General features: G+C 38.2%; 1 protein-coding gene across 6 annotated transcripts in view; it reads left to right on the forward strand.

Annotated features, from left to right (window-relative positions):
* The window catches only part of NTNG1 (netrin G1), a 159,804-nt gene that overhangs the window by 128,930 nt on the left and 7,528 nt on the right, over positions 1-23,346 (forward strand). For 3 of the 6 annotated variants that reach the window (XM_075760087.1, XM_075760081.1, XM_075760084.1), the window contains one exon: positions 4,098-4,235. The exons of the other annotated variants lie outside the window; for them this stretch is intronic. In XM_075760087.1, coding sequence (XP_075616202.1) covers positions 4,098-4,235 — 138 coding nt within the window. The remainder of the gene's footprint in view (positions 1-4,097; positions 4,236-23,346) is intronic. 6 annotated transcript variants of the gene reach the window in all.

Consider the following 23,346-nt stretch of genomic DNA (forward strand, 5'->3'; position numbering starts at 1 on the left):
CTCTGCTTGGGATTTTTGATCAGCTCATTCAGTTAATTGTTTTCCCATGTACACCAAAATGCTAAGACAGCAGCTGTAGCTACACAAGACAAGGACGTTAATAAACCAGGAGTCAAAAATAAGTAAATTTTAAATTAATTTGCAAGTGATGTATTTAGAATGTCTTACTAAAACAACTGTGTACTTCAGAATTGCCCAGACTCTGCAGAAATAAAATTTTAAAACCTTACATTTAACAAGAGTCTTTAAAAAAAAAGGCAATGTGATGCATTTGCCAACTTTCCCACCTTAATGCAAGCAGAATTCTCTTGGGCTCCCACGAGAATGTACCATGTGAGATGACTATAGGATCAAACCCTGAATTGCTACATATTAAGTAATTTGTTTTAAATAAACAATATTCTTGTTGGACTAAGAGTTTCCAGGATCATAGCGATCATACTGCATACAAAATGTACATGTCCTAGCTGATTTGCCGACTTACGACGACTTTCGTACTACTACTTGTTTAAAACTCAGTGAAGCGAAACAGATACCAAAGCGCTTTTCAGAAAACAGAGAAGTTTGTGCTTAAAGTGCTTAGGAACTGGGGCTCCTAAGATTTAATCCTGCAAAGTGTAGAGCATTTTCACCTCTGAGAGAGCTGATGGATTCACCATCCTTCTAGGTCAAGCACAAAGAGTCTTGCTCTATTGGAAACGCTCATTTCTCCTTTCTCTGAGTTTAAAAGCAGTGTTTTGGGTATTGAGTGGAATGTTGGCATGAACATTTGAATAAGCAGATTTCCAGTGACATGTGCAAGTCTTATTCCCTTATGAAAGTCTCATTTTTCCAGGCTAATTCTTTCCTCTTCAGCCATATATGTAGAAAAGTAAAAAATGTTTGGATAAGCTAGTTTAATGGTAGCTAACAGGGCTTTGGCTCTGATTTATCAAAACTACTTATATAGTTTTCATAAAAATATATGGTAAGTACATGGATAACAAATCTGTGATTCTTAGCTGATGCTAACTAAATGGAGAAAATGTTAAATGTTTCATTTTTAAAACTGACAAGTTACGAAGAATTGACATACTGAGAAGGTTTTTACCAGTGAACCAAATGCAATGCATTATACAGTGGGCTTAAATCTAATTTCATTATGCCCTTAATTTCCTTAGAAGCAAAATAAATTTTACTTCCTAAAATGAAATAGCAAAAATTTGTGGATTTGTCAGTTAACTGCAAAATTACTTCATATGGGCAACTGCAGTTTTTAAATAAATCAAGTTATTTTAAAGTTAAAAATCATTCACTTGACATGCTTGCAGTGAAAAAGAATTTAACAACTTGAAGAGCTTTTTATTTTTACAAGGTCTTGATAAAGTCCTAGTAACTCTCTATTTCAGTGAATACGCACACTAGCAAGCATGGATAGTGTGGAAACCACCAAGTAGACCCAGAGTAATGAAACATTTCCTTTGCCTTACAACGTAAATACAGAAATGGTAATTACTGGCACACCCATAAGAAAGCCAACCTCGCAGTCACTTAGGTTTAAGCTTCAGTTCACACCCGTGAGACCTTTGAAACCCTAATGATATATGGTTAAGCAAACCCCGAGGGTTGTCCTGTAGCCACTGTCAACCCAGACTGATAAGCAGCAAGCCTGCCAGCTTCAGCCCATTTCCCCAGCCTTCCTTTTTACTTATTTTCATTGTGTTTTGTTGGCAGCATCACATTGACATAGTGAATCTGAGTGAACAGATGAGTACTACTGTCATCTTCCCATCCTTCGAACAGCCACCAGATGGAGGTTAGGAGGAAAATTCCTTCCCAGTTCAGATCTGCAGGGGTTTTTTCCCCACCCTGGAACCTGGTGTGTGGTCTGCTTATTAGGATGATCTGGGAATGGTAATTTTATGTTATTTAATGCCCTGTTGTAATAGCATTGGAGATACTGACTGCTTCCCAGTGGCACACTGGAATTGTGGCTTTTGAGCTTTTTAATGTCTGAAGTATTGGGCAGGTCTTGGGAAGCGTTCCACAGCCCGTGATACTGTGCTGGACAACAAGCTCGGATGTTCGGTGGACCTCTCTAGGTTATATATCTATGGTACCAATTGAGTATTGGGAAAGATGGAGGCTCGATTCAGTTACTATAGGTTACCGGGTCTGTATGGTGTTCTGATTTGATCTACTATTTTTGTAAAAGGTCCTGACTTAAAGCTTTGTTTCTGCTATCTACTTTCCCTTAAACAGCACAATATGGGCCTGGTACTTGCATTTATATGATAGAGTTCAATAGGAAAGCTTTCACAGATTCAGGGTCAGGTTCTTGTTCTCTGGAAAATATAACATTGTGTATCTATAAATATTCAATATCATAGGCCATAGATTTCTTTCACAAACACTTGTTTAACTCACCAACTCCATTATGTCCAACTAAGCTATTTGTAATGTACAAGAATCAGGCCCTCTGTTTCTAATAAAATTCCAAGCTTTTTGTCTTTCAAGGTTTTCTATAAACACTATTCAAGCAAATTTTGCTTCTTGCATTCAATATGTATCTCAGTTTTATGCGTGTTTACATAAACATTTCATACATCTGATTAACATCAGAATTGCCAGCTTTTCAAATGGCACTCACTGTGCTATAATTCTGCTCAGCCTTGCACAGTATTTTTGGCGTGTCAGTTTTCAACTTCATTAATGAATGTTGCTAGCTAATTGACTCTATTATTATTGTGGAACTCTGTTTGCCAAAGGTAACTATTCTTCAGCATGCCAAGTGTTCAAAGTGCCATCTGTAATTTATAGTTAATAAACACTGAGACAACAGATGACAAATGTCTTCCTGGTAATTTTTTTCCTGTTATCCAAAGATTTTCCTTTGGATTTTTTTTATAAATTTTTTTATTTTACTTCCCAGTTCAACTCCATTTTGTCATTCACAATGTCGCTGAGGTTTAACCTAACGCTAGGGAACAATTGCCAAAGGTAGTCATCAAAGTAGCACTGATTCATAGACATATAGAGCCAGACCCCCAGCAGGTTGGCCAGATCGAGGAATCCATTTGTCTATCTTTTGCCTTCAACAGCAGCAGAGATCAGATGCTGCCAAAATGTGTCTGTGGTCTCAGCTGACAGTGGAGTTACTCTGGGTCTACATGGGTCTACATACAAAGAAGATGCAGCCCTTCACTTAAAAATAATAAAGTGAAGAACAGGAGTGCCGAAAATGAGCTCTGCTACCTACTGTCTCGCTTCTTTGTTCAGCTAGCTGAAAGCTGAACACAGATATTGTAATCACGTTAAAGAAAAGGGCTGTGAATGAACAACACAGTAAGTGTTGTGGGAGGAAATGGATTATCCTAGTCATTCTTTAATTAGGTGAACACACATGGAAAATATGCAGTGGGGAACAAGCCTCATTGCATTTTCCATCTGCCCACTGGGAGGTGAGACAAATGAAAATGGTAGCATAAAGCCAGTCCTGATAAGTTTTGCGTTACATTACTGCTCACCTCAAGCTTTTCATTGTGGAACATGTACAAGGTTTATTAACGTCACTGATAAATACAATCTCATCAATTTAATGGCAAATATCCACATAAATTATTATACTGCTCAAAACTATAAAGGAAGACTATCTTGGAAATAAGTGCATTTATGTAGCCCTGTAAAGACATTCAGCACTTCTGACAATATTGAGTAATATAGATAAGTCTATTTTAATAATGTGAAACATTTCACCCTGATGGCACGTTGATATATCCATGCTATACAAAGCTTTTTCTAATGTTCATTAAATTGTCAAAACCATTCTTACCGAAAGAGAATCTGTTACAATCACTTATCCTCAAAGAACATGGTATCTTCTGCCTTTATCTTTTCTGTTTACTTTTTCTCTTCACATCATAAAATGTCTCTTCCTGAAATGACATATGCAAACAAGTAAATGGACCTACAGTAGTTATATTCACTACTCTAGATATCCTTAATAGACAGTCTTCCTTTACCTTTAGCACTGGATATGCACCCTTTATTGGTATTGAATGAATTATCACCATATGTAGACCTGAATCCAGTGTGTATGTGTTGTCTTGTTTCTGCAGACTGTTATTGTAACCCTTTTGGTTCAGTCCATGATCGCTGTAATGACAGAGGATTTTGTGAGTGTAAGGAGGGAACATCAGGGCCTAAATGTGATAAATGTCTGCCGGGATATATCTGGCACAGCTTGGGCTGCCAACGTAAGTAACTCTGAGAGTCGCCCCTCTCCTGCAACTTTGCTGCCTCTACATCTGTATGCTATCACGTGCAGCTACTTAAGAGCAGAAAATGAGCAAAACGCTCTACGAGCTGTAAGAATGCCATGCTGCCTGAACCTTTTTGGAGGCTCCCAGATGCGGACAGTAAATTGACTGTGCCAGCCATTTATTTCAATATGCTTTCAGTGTCCCCTCTCTCTCGCTAACGCCTGGAGGAGCTCCCACTGAAATATGTAAATATGCGTGTTTTGCCAACTGTGAAATAAGTTTTGTATACTAAAACATCAGCGTATTAACTCCAAATTTAAAATTCTTACTAAAAGACAAAAGGTGATTTCTCTGCATGTTCACTTTTTTGTGTACTAAACTTCAACTTCTTGAGTAACTTAACTATGCTTTCATACCTTAAAACTGTCCCTGGACAATAAAACTGCAAAGCACTGGCTCATTACCTGTTATAATTAGTGAAAACTAGACAAAAGGTAAAGGTAAAAAAAATGGAGGTATGCTTAACATCCTTAAAAATAAGAGCTGAAATTTTGTGTAAATATTGCTAGAGCAGATGTTGTTTCAATGCTTAGTTGTATATTTAGCTTCTCTTCTGGTTAACAGGTCTTGTAAACAAGTGAGTGGAAATACCACATCAATATATACAGGATTAGACTGTTATTGCAAATTTCTTTTGTAACAAATTCTTAAGAGTTTTTCTTCATAACTGTTTTGATCATCTACTTCCAGAAACTCTGGGGAGTCCTCTCATATTTTTCTTTCACCTTTTCTCCCTGCCTCTCTGCATTCTTACACACACACATTAAAGAGATTTCTACAAGAGCTTGCATTTGATTTTTAAGAGCGAGAAACAAGAGAACGTAATTACTAACGCTGATTAACCAAATATTATAAAATTGGCCATGTAGCCACACAAATGAAAATCTTACAGAATCCTAGAATCTTAAGGCTGGAAAAGACCTCTAAGATCATCAAGTCCAGCCATCTTATATCATAACTTTAAAAAAAATGAAATAAAATAAAGCTAGAGATTACCGCTGTCTCTCCAAGTGATGAGTACCTCTGAAGTAGAAAATCTGGACTTGTGGCAGTTCAGCAAATATATCTGGAACAAAAACCAATAAAGAATTTCAGGAAAGATTGTGCTAATTAACCAATTAGCATTAAAGCTAGTACATGAAGAGAAAGGAAGTTTGCATGGGCAACGCAGTTAAACGTTACCTGAGAAAACTGGACTTTCTCAGCTTCTGCCAGAAAGCTCCCGTTTATATTTGGCCAGTTATTTAGAACATACTTTTCACATGTGGTTGTTAACTGTATTCTCATTTTCTGGATGCTTGCACTTGAGTTTTGATTCTCAGAATTATTGAGCACTTACAGTTCCAGCAGAAAGCAGGTGAAGTAGGGTTTCAAATCTCAGAGTTCTCTATTATTAACATTTTGAGAAATCAGATGCTAGGTATCTCAAAAAAGAAGCACTCAGAAATCATAGGATGTCCCTCTGCCTTGCACCCCTTACGTAGGAGGAGGTTGTCACCACCCCTGTACCTTACCCTAGGTGCTGGCAAAATAAGCATTTGAATTTGTGAAGCATTTGAGATATTGTAGTGGCAGGAACCACAGCGGGGGAAAAAACCATGAAAAAGCAAACCGATATGATTCTCTGCAGTAGAATTTGAATATAATACAGGAAACGCCACGTCCGCACAGCGAGTCTAAAAAGGCTGTTAAGTAGCTGAGATACTGAACAGGTCTGGAGGTCTGTGGACCAAATTTTACAGTCATATAATTAATATAATAATAATATATACTGGCTTATCAAACCAATTGCTTATTAAATCCAGTATTTCCTATCTTTTCAGGTTTGGACATTATAACCCCAATAATGTTCTTTTAATGAGGATTTTTTTGAGCCCAACATATAATTAGTGTGATTTTAGCTGAATCAGAGTATTTGTAAAAGCTTTAGACAGTTTCTGGAAACGCAAGCTAGTGCCTTTATATTTGCTGACAAAACTAATTAAGTTTCCCTCACTGTGTTGTAATTTTCTGAACAAATCTCAGTCTGATTATGTAACTGTTAGATATTCTCCAAGTTTGACCAAATTATCTAATCAAATTCAGAAGAAAAACAACTAGATGCGGTTGTCAGTTTTATGGAACAGATATCAAATTGCCATATTTTACCAAGCACACAATGATTTAAATCTCATTTCAGGTCTTTTCATGGAGGAACAGAATTCCAATTCATTTAATTTTGTGGTGTGGCAATTTGAGCAAAGCTCAAAAAGATGTTTTGTCTGGACATGTAGTGTGTGGTTTTGATCTGGTGCCCTGAGATTGTGCTGTACAGAAATGTATATATGCAAAGGTGGATACACGTGCACACGCGACAGACCAATATGTGTTTGTTTCCTTTTTGTTATACATAGCCTACTGGCATTATTAAGAAAATCTATTTTTGCGGAGCTCTGTTGCTAAAAATCATTGAGCTAGGGCAACCAGAAGCTTGACCTATAAATAAGTAAGTTAAATCTATACCATAGCTAGTTTAATTACTTGTATGATTGTATTAGTAAATGGAGCGGCTTAGTTTTATATATTAGTAATCCTATTTGGGAAAAAGCAACGCTAAAGTCTTGCGGTGTTTTCTATGGCTCACAGTATGTCATTTGATAAATTACTGTTCATAGTCTACCTTATACCACACACGGGCAAAAGACACAGAAGCTATTATCCTCAGAAGTATTCATTTGGGTACCTCACTCTTACTGATTTCATCTAAAGCCTCTGAGGATCTAGGCAGAGCGCTCATCGCTTGCGTCTCTGTGCATGCAGAGGTCAGGTGCAATTTCAGACTTTGCCTCCCAGATAAAAAGCACCATGATAGCAGCTGTTATCTTCTTGAATTCAGGGTTTATGCTGCATACACATAGCGGTCAGCAGGGTCTGCTTGGTACAGGAAGGTTTGCTGCCCTCAGAGAAAGAGGCACAATAGATGTGACCGTGCCTTGCGCTACTTCTAAGCCCCTCGCCCAGAACCATTCATGCCACAGGCGTTGTGCGCGCAGGGAAGCTGCTGGGGTTCAGCTCTCCGCCTCCCCCCCAGATACTGACAACGGTTTTCTCACCAGCATGCATACATAGATCAAGGAATGAATTAAGAACAGAGCAGTCTGGTCCTGAAACCCTTTTAGAATTCCAGAAACATGAGAAAATACATAGCTATATTTCATTTTTCTATTTTATAGAAATTAAATGATTACCTTTAAAAATGAACATAAAAATGGACAAAAAAACCTCTAAGCCTGGCAAGAAATTTAACCAGCAACTACAGCTGTTTTGGGCCAGTATTAAAACGAACAGAGTGCTTTGTGATAAGAGAAACCTGTAACAAAAGGCAGAAACATTTACACACAGAACTGCCTGAGTTTTAAAAAAAATGGATGAAGGCAAAATATTAAGCAGGAGCATTCACTTGATTTTCTAAGTGTACTGCTCATAGTCTTGCATCTTTTATATTTCTTGGCCATGACATTTCAGGTGACTAAATTCTGTTGCATATATACAGGAACATTTAAAAATAGCACCTTTTAATTTCACACACACAAGAACTGATTCCAAAACCAGCGGCATATTTATCCAATCAGGCAAAGAAACAACTGACTCTTTCGCCAATCTCGGTTTGCCAACACAACTTGAATTTTCCTTAGACATGATCACCCCACAGGGGAAAAGGTGAAGGAAGGTCCAATGATTAATATTATTCACTATTTCCCTTCATACAATCAATGAGCAAATAAAGGCGTGGAACCTGCAGCCCCACAAAGGCCTAGATCAAGTATAAGAGTTAGCAATAGTAGGTTGTACCCGAGTTAAATTCAGTGCATCATTTATTGTGAATCACTGTTTTAAATCATCTTGGTTCAGTGGTGTAAATCTTAAACAATTACCCAATGAGTTTTCAGCCAGATGCCTTATATCAAGCTCTGAATAGTTTATTTTACCCTTTTTTGTTCATTTTAAATAGTTTGTATTAAAGCAGGCAAAGGATTACACTCTTATCTTCAGTGCTCGAACTGTGCTCCGTGCTTGTATCTGTCTTCCAGACTGAACTTGTATTACTCTGCAGCCTGTTAGATAATTCATATTCTGTCACAGTGTGCATTCAAGTTATTATATGATTATTTAAATATAAGCTTTTTTGTGTGCATTTTATCATGTGTTACAAATGTTAGAAGCTGAGGCTTTTGATCAAAATCATCATGCAGATTGAATTGCCAAAGAAAATCAAACCTGAAATTGTAACCCTGGAACTTACATTAACATTTACTTTTCGAAGTTTGTATTTACAATTCAGCAAGAAAAGATACATTACCATCTATTCCTTAAAAAAAAGAAAAAGAATCTGTCTTGAAAAAATACATCTTGCACTTCTTTCTAGACAGATTAAATACAGAAATGTGATTGTCTCCCCCACTGAAGGTTAGTGATCTTGCATAGGTGTTTGTACAGAGATGTACGCTGTCAGTCCGGCAATACCTACACATAGAACTTGTGCCTGGGGAACTACACTCTGTAAAAAGAAACAGGCATCCGGAACTGGGATGCCCTGCCTTCCAGTTCACCTTTGCAACTGCCTGTGTGGGGAGCCATAGACAATCCACCTATATCTTTTTGTATCTTTTTACCAGTAGGAGTGTTAATGCTTTTAGCTGGTCAGGATACAGTGGGATTTCACCTCCGCACAGGTGCCGTATGTCCTTTCAGTTCTGGTGTGTTCTGGTGCCAGGACTGGTGCTAGTAATGCACTGCCACACTTGGAGCTGGAGGGAAGTGAAGCCTAGAAAGAATTTATTGAAAAGGATAAAGTTCTGATGGGGCTGAACATTGCTTTCCCCAAGGAACCATCTGCCCCTGGTCTTTATAGATGAAATACTGATTTCACAATACCTATCTTACCTGATTCTTATACAGACTAAAGAAATTGTGTGTGTACAGGGGTTTGGATGTAAGAAGACTCTGCTTCAAATGGTTCCAAATTTAAATCCAGAATAGTTCTCCTTAAATCAATCCAGAATTCCACAGCTGCAACTCAAGGCAAAGTACGGCTTACAGATATAAGCCGAGCAAGGCAAGATTACAAACAAAATTACAGCATTATCGGGCCTGACTCTCAGATGATGAAAAACACTGGTTCCACTTACCTCAGGGGAAGCATGCTGACGACTTCTACGTGTAATGCCATACTGATATCCTGGGTCATTTACACCTGAGAAAAGACAATGTGAATGTGTGTGTTAACGTATTCATTCCAAAATACATGACCCACAGAATAACCATACAGATACAGTGGTACGTAGAAAATTGTTCACCAAAGTATGAATATCATGGAATGGTATTATTTTTAATGGGATACTGGATTTGAAAGAGAAGAAGTAAGGTTGATATCTCTTGATATTTTAGCCAGAATAAACATGTCAGAATACACCATATTTAACTAAAATTATTAAGTGAAGCATCTTTCCTCTATGAAGAGCACAGAGGAGAAGATGAAAACATAGGATGCTCTCTCTATATAGTTAGTATACATGGTTACTGTAGCATGCCTCAGCTGGGGATCAAATCTCAAGTTGCTTTTAGTACCACTGCCTACAAAGTGTGTGGAATATTGTGGAAATGGAAGAACCTGCAGAAGGAATAGACTAGAGGAGCATTGGTGAGAGCACAAGGACATTATCTCAGCACCTCTGTGCTGGAAGGAAGGCTTCTACGAACAGGGTGGGGATTGTGAATTGGGTAACACCTGTGTGTGGGGAAGCCAAAGAAAATAACAGGTCATAAATCAACCAGAGAATGAGGCATAGAAAGGGGGGCTAGTTAGCGTAGTTAACATCTTATTAAGAGGCACCAGGCTCTTAACAGACTGCAGCTCTTCACTTCAGATTTACTCTGATAACCTGGTGATCCGACTTGCTTTCTCTAAAGTGAAAATAAATGGTTCAGTAGCAACATTTATACACCTGACCTTTAATAGAACAATTTTTCTCCAGCAAGGTGAAGGATTGGATTGGAGCAAAGAGCTTGTTCTCTTGATCTTGCCCAGGTGTGAGCTTCAAAGCTGCTATCCCATGGCTGTGTACACTGCTCTAATTGCAAGTGCTGCAATCCCTCTTCTCCCAATTCCCAGCTATTTGGTCCCACACCCCTAGCAATCTCTCAGGCACTTGTTTGACCTTTCATTGGACCATTTCAGATCTTACTCGGCAGGACACTAACGTAAAAAGAAGAATAGTTTTCTGCTGTGTTCGTTCTGTGATAAGGATCAGCAATGGGTTGAGCAGCAGGAGCACCCTGGGAGAGCACAACCCACTCGGCTGGGGAGCGACGCAGCCCTGACAGCCAGCAGCCAGGCTGGGCTAGGCTGCCATGCAACCGTAGCACGTCTGTGGCATCGGTATTCTCCTCTTCCCATCATTAGATCGTTCATGTTATACTCTAGCAAGTTGCTGGTACTTTTACCAGACAAAGCCACAATTTCAGATGGATGAGCAGGTGGATAATTAGGGAAACTTCCTAAAAACTTTTTCCTAAAAACAAATGTTCGCTACTCTCCCAAAGATAGTTAAAAAACTCACTAACCTACAGAAAAGCAAACAACGCTCCAAGATTCTCTTGTACATAATCTACTGAAGTAGAGCCATAACTTTTTAGAGACGGCAAAGCTGGGATTCTGCATGCACAGCCAGCCAAAATGAACAGTGGTGACGGACGTGAGCAGAGTGCATTTCAAAACAGCCCAATATAAAAGAGTGAGCACAATTTCTAGGGTCCTTCAGTATTTTTGGTGCTGTATCATAGAGAGTTCTGAACAACTAAATGTTAGGAAATTCATGAAAAGTTAAACAAGTAACCTTTGTTTTCTTTAGTCAGATGATTTAAAAATGGTTAATATTTGATAGCACAATGATAAATATTTTAATATAGTATATTGCAGTCGGTTAAGAATAGATCAAAAAGATACAAAGTAGGCTGCACTAGATAAACTTTTATTAGGTACATGAAATAGAACATAAAGCTTGATAGCAATTACCATTTAATCTATTCACATTTGGAAACGTATTGAAGGGGAAACTTATAACTCAGTTAGTTGTTATGAATTATTAAATGTTCATTTGAACAGTGATGAGCAGGACTGCTTTTCCTCTGAAAAAATCTGTCACGATTTCCTTTTAAGCCTGCTCAGTGGCCATAACTTCTGTGTAATTTGCCTGCTCACTGCCTTTTTACGAGGACAGAAATGGAGAGATCAGTAGCACCACAGACACGCCCAGGTGGGACGTTTTTATGAAGGGGCCTTAAAAGGATCATTTAGGAGTAAGTAAAGTAATCTCCATCCTACTTAACTGCAGATAAAAACTACTGACCCGAGGCATTAAACATAGTCGACACTTCCTATCTGACATTGATGCAACTCATGGCTTTGCTGACACCAGCACATGCTGGTTATTCAGACTTCTGTAGTTATTGTTTCAGCTTCCTTTACCCATGCAGATACAACTCTCCCAAGAGATCTTTCTGTTCAGTGATGGCAATATGAAAACCAAAGTTTAGTTTAGAAGGAACTGATAGGTTATAACTTGTAAGGTACTGACTGCCCCCCTAAGAGAAGCTAAACTCCCCCAGTATCACTAAAACTAAAAAAATGCCTTTTACATTATGCATTAATAAATGCATGCCGTGGAAGCGGGTATACGAAGATTCAGTTTACCTGTAAATTTAAACTTTAAAAGGCTAGCTTCTACCTTCAATGGATTTCAGAGTTATTCTAGGTACAGGGGCACACCTGATGGTAAGGTGTGTTTCTGCCCTGAATTTGAACATCCTGAAAGGATGTAATCCTGATGTAATCAGCACTCCTAACTTCAGGCTTGTATTTCTACAGAGCTGAGTATTGTAGTATTTAACAGCTAATGAACTCAAGGCTTTTTAATTACATACTACTACTATTTGAAGACCTTAGAAATTCTTCTAAAGGTCTATACAGCCACAATACTTTCGTAATATAAACAAACTTTATTACATGACTCTTCACTTGCTTTTCTAGCACAATTCTGCATGTGTAAGTCCTGACGCAGTTCCTGCAGGACTCAGTAGTAGTCGCTGACATTTATTCCTACCCTGTTTCCTGTTAGTCAATCCATGATTATTCCATTAAAACAAACCAAAACCACCCAACCACCACAAAAATAACACACCTAAAACCTCTCTCATTGGTTTCTTTGAAAAACATTGCTGAGGGATCTTGTGAACTACTTTTTGGAGATTCAGATACATTATCAACTTTATCATTTGCATCCATATCTTATTGATTCCTTAAAAAAATCATCTACTAGGATTTTACACTATTATTTCCCTTTACAGAATGTTCACTCTTCCATACTAATCATGCTCATCCATCTACCTGCTAATTCTATTCTTCATTACAATCTCCATCAACTCGCTTGCTGCAGAAGTTTTACTTATGAGTCTTTAGTTCCTCTGCGTCTCCTTGGAGCTCTTTATAAAAATCACATCTGCCCTACTCCCTTCTTATAGCTAATCAAGCCCATCTTGGCAATTAAATTAGTAAAATCAGAGGTAACAGTCAGAAATTTGTTTCTGCATTTTTTCAAAATTCTTGGGTCAATATTATTTGCTTCTTGTGATCTGATGCAACAGACTATGTTCCATTTTTTAAGAATAGTTTGTATAAACTTTGAGACAAACCTCCAGAGCATGCCCCTCTCAACATAGGCATAGCTTGGTAACCTCCTAAAGCTCTTCCATAGTTAACACTTTGTAGATTTTTTCCCTTCCCTATCCTACTCACCATTCGTTTGCCCTAGAGACTTCTTAGAAAGTTTCTGCTTCTGGTATAAAAAAATTAATTACTAATTTTTATGAGTTTTGTACGTTGCTCAATCATTTCTGCCCTTCCTTAGTACTTTAGTTATGTTCTTACAGCTAAATTCTGAGAGTCTCTATTCTTTTTTCCTTCATTTCATAATAATTTCAACATTTTTCTTTACTGTTTGTAGATGTATTTCTTTATAAAGTTGGGGGGTTTTTTTCTGCTGCTGCTAACAATGCAATTTTTATAAAAATCCTTTCAAATTGTGGTCGTCGTCTTGATAGTCACTTTACTCTGCATCTCTAATCTGACCAGCTCACCAAATCATCTGCAAGCATTCTGCCCCTTTAGCTTCTCCTGGCGTTTCCTTCTAAGAAGTGCCTACATGATCATCTCCTCTTCCCCTAGATCCATACCCCAGAGACATGTACCAACCCTTCCACTAACTTCAATTTCATCTTAAAGTTAAACATGCAAGTAAATATTTTAACAAGGAACATGTGTATGATAAAATCAGGAATAAAGGCTTGAGCTTGGAAATGTCAGTCCAGCTTTTTGTCAGACCTTTGACTACCACCCTTTATAGCACAAAGTTTAGTCAAGCTATTCATATACATAAAAACTACAAAAGTGAATACAGCTTTACAGGATGCAGCCAATATATATTTAGAGGGGACTGATAGCCCATACAAAAGTACCGTGATGTTCTGTAAAATATTAACAGTATTGTTCTTTAAATTTCTTTCATGCCTGCAGAATTTTGAGATACAATTTTGTTGATTATAAATGTTCTTCTCTCACATTGGACTACAGTCAATGGCAAAATCATTAAAAGATACTTTTAATGGAAGCCAAGTCAAGCCCATTATAATTATCTTGGCTTCTAAAGAGAATAATTAAATTGTTAATAAAACTTTTACCTGTAATCATGACGTGAGAAGAGCAAGACGTGACAGTGCTGGAAGTTTAAAGATTTCTATAGAGAAGGGGAAAGAGAGTTTGATTGTAATTCAGTTGTTGGTAATTAATGTCTATAGAAGATGACTTATAACTGAAATAAAAAATAATTATATTAAGGAGACTGTGTTCATTAACATCACTGATTTCAATATACAGCTGGGGTTCACAATGATTAAAGCATTATGCCCAAAACTATTTTGTATTTTGATAACTACAGCTTGGACAAGTACTTCTTTATATGGTATTTTTTCTTTCCAGTTACTATCTGTCTTTTTGTTCAGATGGAAGTGGAAAACCATGTAGTAACAATTGCACTGATGCGACTGGCTGAATCTAGAGACAATATTTTGATTTGTATTTCTGTTTGCAGATCAATTTACCTGCTTCATTCCCTTTCTAGAGACCAAGTGGAGTAACTTTCCAACTCTTTCACACTTTTCAGACATTTATGAAACCCTCTGTATTTTCCAGATGTATAAAGAATAAAGCATAACAAAATCTGTCTGTGGATAAAGCAAAATATTGCTCCAGCTTATGGAGCCAGTGGCCGGGCTGTATATTGAGCATCTCTGAACAGCCAAAGACACCTTTATCTTTCTGCAATACCTATGTGTTAGCCCCTGTTCTGACTCTATTTCCTGCTTAAATTTGAAGGCTTTTCTAACGGGCCTAAGAATCTATTCTTGCACTTCAAAACTGCTGGCTTATAAGGAGCTCAGCCATAATCTCTTCGGAGGAGGATTTCTCCCTTGAATAGTTATTCAGGTTAGCCTTAAGAAATATCACCAAGCAGCTATAGGTCAGGAATACACAAGGGCTACAATCAAAAGAGCTACCAGCTTTGTTACCTACATCCACTAGCCAGCCCCCACATACGCTGACAGGTGCGGGAGGAACAAATGCCTCCAGTATCCTCGGTATAGAAATAGCTGTCCATAGGAGACAGTTCAGCAGGGTGTTCTGTTAATGAGATGCTGCATTGCTGAACTCTGAATGTTACACATACTTTAAATGGGAAATGAACTTCCCTTTTAAGCCAGAAGATCCTTGAAATAGGACTCTTACTTTGAAGAGTTTAGAATTTCATTTCCAAGGAGAGTAAAGAGAGTTTCACCACATGTAGCTTTTTCTTTAAAGAGCTGAAGCTGCATTTTGACAGTGAGGCAATAAGCACTGACTAGCGTCCAAGGAGAACAGGTTACTCTCACAAGGTTCAAAAACCTGGCTTACTTCCTACTGATTTCAAGAACAGGAGAATCCCACAATGAGATTTAAACTGGGGCCATTAGTGTAAGGAAATTCATAGTGAGGGCAAACATAGCATCCTTAAATCAGCCCCATTATGTTGACATTATGCGGCAAAGTGCAGCTCTCTGCAAGGAGGCTTCGGTTCTCAGTAAAAGCATCCTATTCTGCATATCTTTACAGACATTACAATAGTGTATAACACCACAAATGTCTCAAAAATTGAGCCAGATGTTTTGAAATGCCTCAGATTACATATGCACACATGCCATTTGGTACACAACTGGGGAGAGACATGAAAGGCTGCATGTACACAGCATAACTTCTGCAACGGTTTGAAAATTTGGGTCGAGATTTACACCACCTATCAAAGCCATATACTGCTATAATTTTTCTGCAATGACCTGAAAGCTTTGCTAGTTCATGCAAAACCATTACCAATTTGAAACACAACTGAAAAGATGCTTAGAGAAGTGTCCTCCAGTTATATCTTCTCTTTTATTCAGTGGCAACATGACAACTTAGCGATGATGCTGCAGCCCACGCTGCTCTGCACCATTAGAAGACCTTGACTGTTTTGCAAATACAAAACACGGAGCCAGCTAAGACGTGTTGAGCACCTCTCTCACCTCCTCCCACCCATCCTGGCATTGGCCCAAACCCTCTGTTCCAGTTCCAACCACTTGCCTTTAGCACTCATCTTTCTTGGCTTAACAGCTACTCATGCTGTAGCTTTCTTGCAGTCCTCAGAAAACCATCGTCCCACTCAGATCTGCCATGTTACCACTTAAGAAATGCTGTCTCACACGGGCAGCATGACACCTCTGCGTTTCACATTGCTCTCACTTCACTGGTCCTGTGTTTCAAACCTGAACAGAAACCACGCTGGAGTCTCTGTTGCCCAAGATGGTACATCTGTGCAGAGGTTGGCCTTACGTGCTGGCTAGCCGTGCTCGCCGTATGGCTTCATGGAGCAGGAGGCGGCTTGGTATTTAGCCTCAGTGTCTGACCCTTCACAAAGGTCCAGGTATACAAAAAGTCATCCTACCTGGAATTACAGCCTGTTCTCACCCTCCAGTATCACGTGCACCCATCAGCCAGCACTCTACACGGGCACGCAGCAAACACCAGTGTCCACCACAGAAGGCGATGTAAAGGAGTACACACGGTTCTGGAGGAGTTGTGATGGGAGAAGTCAGATTTCCATTGCCATGGCTGCCAAGGCTGCTGAAAGAGAAGGACAAGCATGTGACAGGAGTTGTGGGGGTTCAGGTTATGAAAGGTAGGGGTATGCTGGGGGGGAACGGCTGGAGCAGAGGACAGGACTGGACCCAAAGAGATAAACTTGTCAGGAACTACAGCCTCATCATCCAAATTCTATTTAGCAGAAATCTGTTTCCATTTTCTCTGAGAGTTCTACAAAGAAATATACTCAGACATTATGTTTTAAAATAATATACAACATTCTAGAAATACATTTTCATATAAAGCGAGCATTTCTTGTGTGACCCTTCTCTAAACCAAAGGTGAGTATATCAGTTTAACATCATTATATGCACAGCTTCTCAGGGGCATGACAAAATGACCAAGGTCTGGGCTTTTCAGTCTTAAGGGCGAGTCAAAAATTTTTTAGTAACACAATTATTTCTTTTCATCATGAAGTTTAAGGGTATTGATACATTACATCTTTAGAAATATATAAGACACTAATGTTAGAGGAATTTAATTTGTCTAGATTAATGGAGATATCTTTGTTAGTTTTCAACTCTGGCATGACTTGACCATTTAAAATTGGAGAAAATAATTTTAAATAAAGTAATACTTTGAAGTGAAATCATATTTTGCAGTTATCTCTTCCGTGAGGATCTCAAGTTGTTTCAGTCTTCGCTAATTAAATTTTAACACCTTTGTGCATGCAGATTGATAAACAGAAATATAAATATGTAAATCAGCATGTCAAAAGTAATGCAAGAACCATATAAAGCACAGAGGGAAACAGTTCTTATTCATGAGAGTCTTTTAACTCTGGACTTTTTAATATCCTGAATTACCTTAACATTTTGGCATAGTAAGTAATATCAATATCCATGTTCAGAGCCATTATCTTTAGTCCATATGCATGTAGAAAGAACTTTTCAGACATTAACCCAAACGCACACATGTTGAGGGCTCTCTTTCGAAACCTAAGCCAGGTCTATTCTTATTCTGATGTTTTCTACATTGCAGCACAACTGCAGAGTTGATGACATGAGATTAGTGCAATGCTAGTACTATTGCAATAACTTAGTAGTAGTAGTGTGCATAATAATACTGTGAAAAATAGGTAGGTTGCCCGTATGCAGTCTTCATCTGTATTGGTCAATGAGTAATAGTGAATTATGAATTCTAATTGCATACTTAATCAAAACATCACTTTTCAAAAGACAAATAAATAATCTGAGCCTTTGAAAGTTTGTTAAGAGGCAATATAATTAGATAAACAAAGGCAATTATTTTCTGTCTTGGTGTAAGCATATTTGGACATTTTTGCTGAACGATGTGATGTTATAAGTCAGTTTTAAAAAGTGTTTTCACTAAAACACTGGTTAAGTCTATCACGTGGGTTACACCTGTGTTGCACACTGCAGAAAAACTAGTGTGCCTGAAGAGGATTGTGTTGGAAAGTGAGCATCTGTTATCTATGTTTTCCCATCTAATGGCTGCTCTGTCATGAAGATAAATGCACAATGATACCTAGAACAAGGCTGCGTGTAGCAATAAATATTGTTGATGAAAAAGATTGTGAAACAGCTAATAGCTTTAATTATTTGATACATTAATTTATTAGTTCTCATTTTTGCTGAGTGCTACATGCCAGCTGTTTGAGTCATCTTATTGATATTCTCATGAAAAGAGTAGGAAAGTAAAGCATTACACCAATTAAACACCACTTACATGAGAGCATATTATCATCCAGTATATCTCAGAAAGGAATTATGATACAAGAATCTGCCTGTTGAGTGTCATTTTTTTAAATTTTACTGTAATAATTAAAAATAGACAATAACAGTATTTTTAAAGGCCAAGGTAAAGCAGAGGGGACAAAAAACATTTGCAAATCTTTACCGTGTTCCCGATGTATGAATGTGAAGCTGCTAAAGTTCTGACTGGTGACATTGGAAGGAGGTACATACATGATATAGGTATTTCTAATTGTCAGACTATTTAAACATCTTATACAATTGTGTATGATACTTAAGTGGACAAGACTGCATATTCCTTTTTTAAACTTAATAGTTGATAAGCCTCTTTATAGCTGAGTCTCCAAACTCCCTTGGATACACTAATCAACTCTGCTGTTGCATTGATCTAATAAACAGTGCAATTACCAAATAGAAATGGAATTCACAGGACCTGCATTCATTCCCTTCTTTTGTTAGCATTTGACTTCCCTTGGCATCAACTTCTCCATTGTTCACCAGCAATAACAACTCTTACTCGGAAGAGATTTGAGAGACCTACAGGGCAGTGCTTTTATCCCCATTCTAGAGCTAGCTCAACAGAAGTACTCTGAAGCATTTCATCCACATTCAAAACAATAAGTCTATGCAGATTCAAGAAAGATCTTCTGATTCCCAGCATTGTTGCTTTAACAGAAATAATAATAATAATAATAATAAAAATCCCTCACATTTCATGTGTTTTGTAGAAACTGTAGAAATGTTTTACCTTTACCTTTGCATTGTAACTAATGTTCACATAAACTCTGAATGTTCCTCTCCTGGGAGATTCTACGCCATTTACTCTGCACATTGGTGTTTAGGTCTCCTATAGTAGACTATTATCCTGATATCTTAAACCTGTTTTGAAAAATGCACACAAGAGGAATACCATGACACATAAATATAAACTTGGCTGTACCTTTACTTGTGGTCACTGCAACATAGTTGATTATAAGTCACACACAAGTGTGACTCCCTTTTTTAAAGTTACATACCTGTTCATTTTAATATCTTTGATATTTATGGTAATGTAATTAAAGATTGCTGATGTTTCCATTACAAATGCTATCTTATGTAGTTTAGAAGTTGATCATAACATGTATTTCCAGTAGATTTTGTTACTAAATGCCTCATGGAATTGACTTTAAGCCAAAGTAGTGAGAAGAAAGTTTGCAACAAATTATTTTAGATCACAAATAATTTTAGAATACCAGTGTTCAAAAATTATCTTAATATTAATATAATGTCTTCTGTGTAAAAAATAAATACAACTAAGTCTGATTTAAAAACCTAGCCATTGTAATACAAAATTACTACTTTGAATTCAAAGAATTTTCCTACACGATATTTGCTATACACAGCAAGTATTGTAAAATAAAATTTGCAGAACCAACCTTACTACACCTGAGTGATATTAAACTGATTATTTAAAAACTAGCTCTTCCTTAACACCAAACCCAAGACATATGTTATTAAGCTACAACAACTATGCTGCTTTGGGCAATAAATACTTTAAATAACTTGTCTCCTCTTCTTTATCAAACACATCATGAACACTTTTGCTCAAATTGCCAGAGTTTACACACACGTGCACAAATATCTCCTATATTTGGGAAGCAAAAAATTAGCAAAGAATAATTTTTTAAAATATTGTCATTAAATAACATCAGATTACAATGTAATCTCAAAGTTCTCACTCAGTCACGCTCTGAAATCATTTTGTTTTGTCTATGAAGAACTTCAGGATCCAAGGCCATGCAGGTGTTTTGAGGAACACCAATACATCCAATATTTGTCCTCAGATTAGTACTACTGTGGAATTAATGTCATTATTATTAGAAGCCACCAACACATTCTCTCGCTCTGTCTCTCTCCCCCCTTCCCTAAAAAATTTTAGGAAAATATTTATTAGAATAATTCTCGTCCCCTAAATCTTTAGGAAGTATTTTCAGTTGTGATTATCTTCTCTGATTTTGCTACCAAATAAAGTAATAAGTGTGTGGGACTATTTCATTGGTTTTGAAAATCTTCAAAGCAGCATTTGTTGAGAAGAGCAGCAGGAAGAAAAATGTTTGTCTTTGTAAACAAAGAGAAATTATTTGCATTCTTTTGCGTCCAAAACATTATTGCAAGTCAAACACCCTAGCAGCTAAGGATGCAGGAACATTCAGCCTTTTATATAATTCATAATCATTTATTTGAGTTGCTGACCTTTGCATGCTCCTGCTTTGGTTTGCTCTCCAGGCTTTCTTCTGCCTTTTTGTGCTCTGTAAAAGCAATACATGTTGCAGCTCTGTTTAATAGTTCTTGGGAACTTTCAAGGAAATACTGTTGTCATGCATGAAGCTGAAAACGCTGCTGTTCAGGCAAAGCCCTCGGCTAGCTTTTTGGGTAGGACTGAACTGCCCGACCATAGATGTGCAGTGCCGCTGCTCAGGAGCAACAGCAGCCAAGGGCAGGAGGGGACTGGCGAGGGGACAGGGGGGCAGCAGGGCAGGGAGCTCCCCCACCAGCACGGGGTCCCTCCGGCAGCAGCCGAGCCAGGCGTGCTGAGCAGCTCTGGTGGCAGTGGCGGGGTCAGCCACAGCCTCCAGCCTGCCAAAGTGGCAAGACAGGCCTGGGGTCACACCAGGAGGACAAACGTGCAAGGCCAGGACGGGCCAAGCTCACCAGGTCCTTCGGGCAAGGACTACAGGGCCTGAGTTCAACGGCACTCCCAGGCTGGCGGGCAGAGCATGCTTGAGTGGCGGCCTCAGATGAGGCTTTTCACCCTTCTCCCTCACAGCTTGGGGGTTTCCAGGGGATCGGGACAGACGTCAGATGCAGGCAGGGAAGCAACACGCAGAGTGGAGGGGCTGCGGGCTGCCCGCGGCAGTCGGAGCCTGCCAGCACACCCGGGGCCCCACCAGCCGCCCGAGACAGGCGGACATCCCCTGGCAGGCCTTCTGCCACCACTCAACAAGCCTAAATCTCCTGTAGGTCTCACGACATACCTGCCAGCTCCGTGTAAACATCTGAAATGCCCTCTGGCAGCTCTAATGGCAGTAGCTGCTTGTATTTAGGGCACCAAATCCCACCCTCCAACCATTCACAGGGCCTTTTGATGACCACTTCATCTTCTGTATCCGAGGAGTTTTTGTGCTTAGCCAGTTTTTATTGATAGTGGTTACATCGAAGCCCTGACCTTGCTGTTGGCACTAGACAAAAAAAACCCCGTACTTTCAATTGCTTCTCTTCCTAGTTAAGGAAAGAGAAGACAGATCATGTAAGAACATTCATTTATCTCCAGGAAGATAGAAGTAATAGCACTGCAGCTTACAACTTTGTAAGTGGAATATGAATGATAGGGGTATGTAGTCCCTTTTGAGCAACTAAAGCTATAATGTAGCTTATTGGTCTCCTGAGATTATCCTAAAATATGATGAGGGTCATACCAATTTAGTGGTGCTCCTCCATAAGCAAAGCAATAAAAAGAATGGGATTTTTCTTCTCCCACTTTGGGAATCATCCTCTTTTGGAGAAGTATAAAACTGGAACCATCAAAATTGGAAAAGTTAATCAGTCATTTCCTGAAAGTGAGGAAGATTGGAAGGTATTATCTCAACCATAATTCTTAGATAACTAAATCTGGATTTGTTTTCAGCCATTTTAACAAGCAATCTTATATTGTTTCTGCCAAAGCTGCTATGGCTTCTCTATCATGCAAGAGTATCAATTCCAAATTCAGTTCTCCCCGTTGTCCTTTTGACAAATTTGATGTATTTTTTCTCATTATCTCTTATTAATTAAATCCAAGAATTTTAGATTAAGAATAAAGATGGAAAATGAGAAAGCACAGACACAACCTGTGAAATAGAGTAACTTTCTACCTCTGCTATCCTCATACCGTGGTTAAAATAAAATTTGTTCTGTAGAGGATTTTGCACTTTCAGGAGTGAAATGTAATCAACTAAGCTTCCCCATGTGGATGCTAGGATAAATTGGTACCTATTTACAGGAGAGAGGAATCACTGTCCATTCTGTGGCTGTGTGCTGGGGAGAACTCTGAATAGTAGCTGCATCTTCTTGTAGAAACTCTGAAGATTTTTCTTACAATTTGATTAGAGCTTGCTTAGCTTTGAAGTGAGAATTGTGCAGAAAGAACAGAAATTACATGTAGGCAAACAATCTAAAAGTTATACCAGAAGTTTTCAGCAAACGCAGTACCTCCATTACCCACCTATTCATTTAATCCCTGATAACTTAATAAAACTGGTTTGATAAAAAAAAGTGCCATTTCAGTTGTGCCTCTAACGGGCATTTCTAAGACAAGTCAAGATGGAGATGTCTGCCTTTAGAAACTGCTCTCACTTGGTCAATGTTTATTTCCTTGTATTGTTGGCAATATAATTAATCACAACATTGTTTCAACTTTGCACTGGAGATCTTTGTATTAATGTTTGTCACTTTATGACCATAATTTTGACATGGTATGATATGCTTTAGGCTTGTACTTGTCTGCACTGATTTATTTTGTCTGAACTTCAGAATGTGCCTTGGTAGATAAGTACAAACCAGTTTTCTTTTTACGCTATCAAAGCATCTACCTTGTCTTAATTTGACAGAATCCTAAGATAGTTTTACTGATCCCACTACAGCAAATGTTGAATTAGTGTCACATCAAAAAACCAAATCCTTATGAGTATCTCGTTTAAAAGAGCAATAGCAGTTTTTCATATCAGGTATGTCCGAGGTTTAAAACCACTGAAGAAGTCTGATCAACACTGACACATGTATTTGTGGTAGCAAAACATTTTAAAACTATTTGGCAGAAACTGTGACTGGTAACAATAAAATAAATTCTAATAATTAACAGTAGATCTAATTGGGAAACAGAAATCTAAAGGGGAGAAATCTAATGACAAAACCTCCAAGTCAGTTACTAGCCACCAGTTATTTAAATGAATAAGATACTTAAGTTATAAAAAAATTGAGGTCTTGTCATGTGCTGTGCAACACTAATTGT

This window comes from Balearica regulorum, chromosome 8, assembly GCF_011004875.1.
Source record: "Balearica regulorum gibbericeps isolate bBalReg1 chromosome 8, bBalReg1.pri, whole genome shotgun sequence".
NCBI lineage: Eukaryota > Metazoa > Chordata > Aves > Gruiformes > Gruidae > Balearica > Balearica regulorum.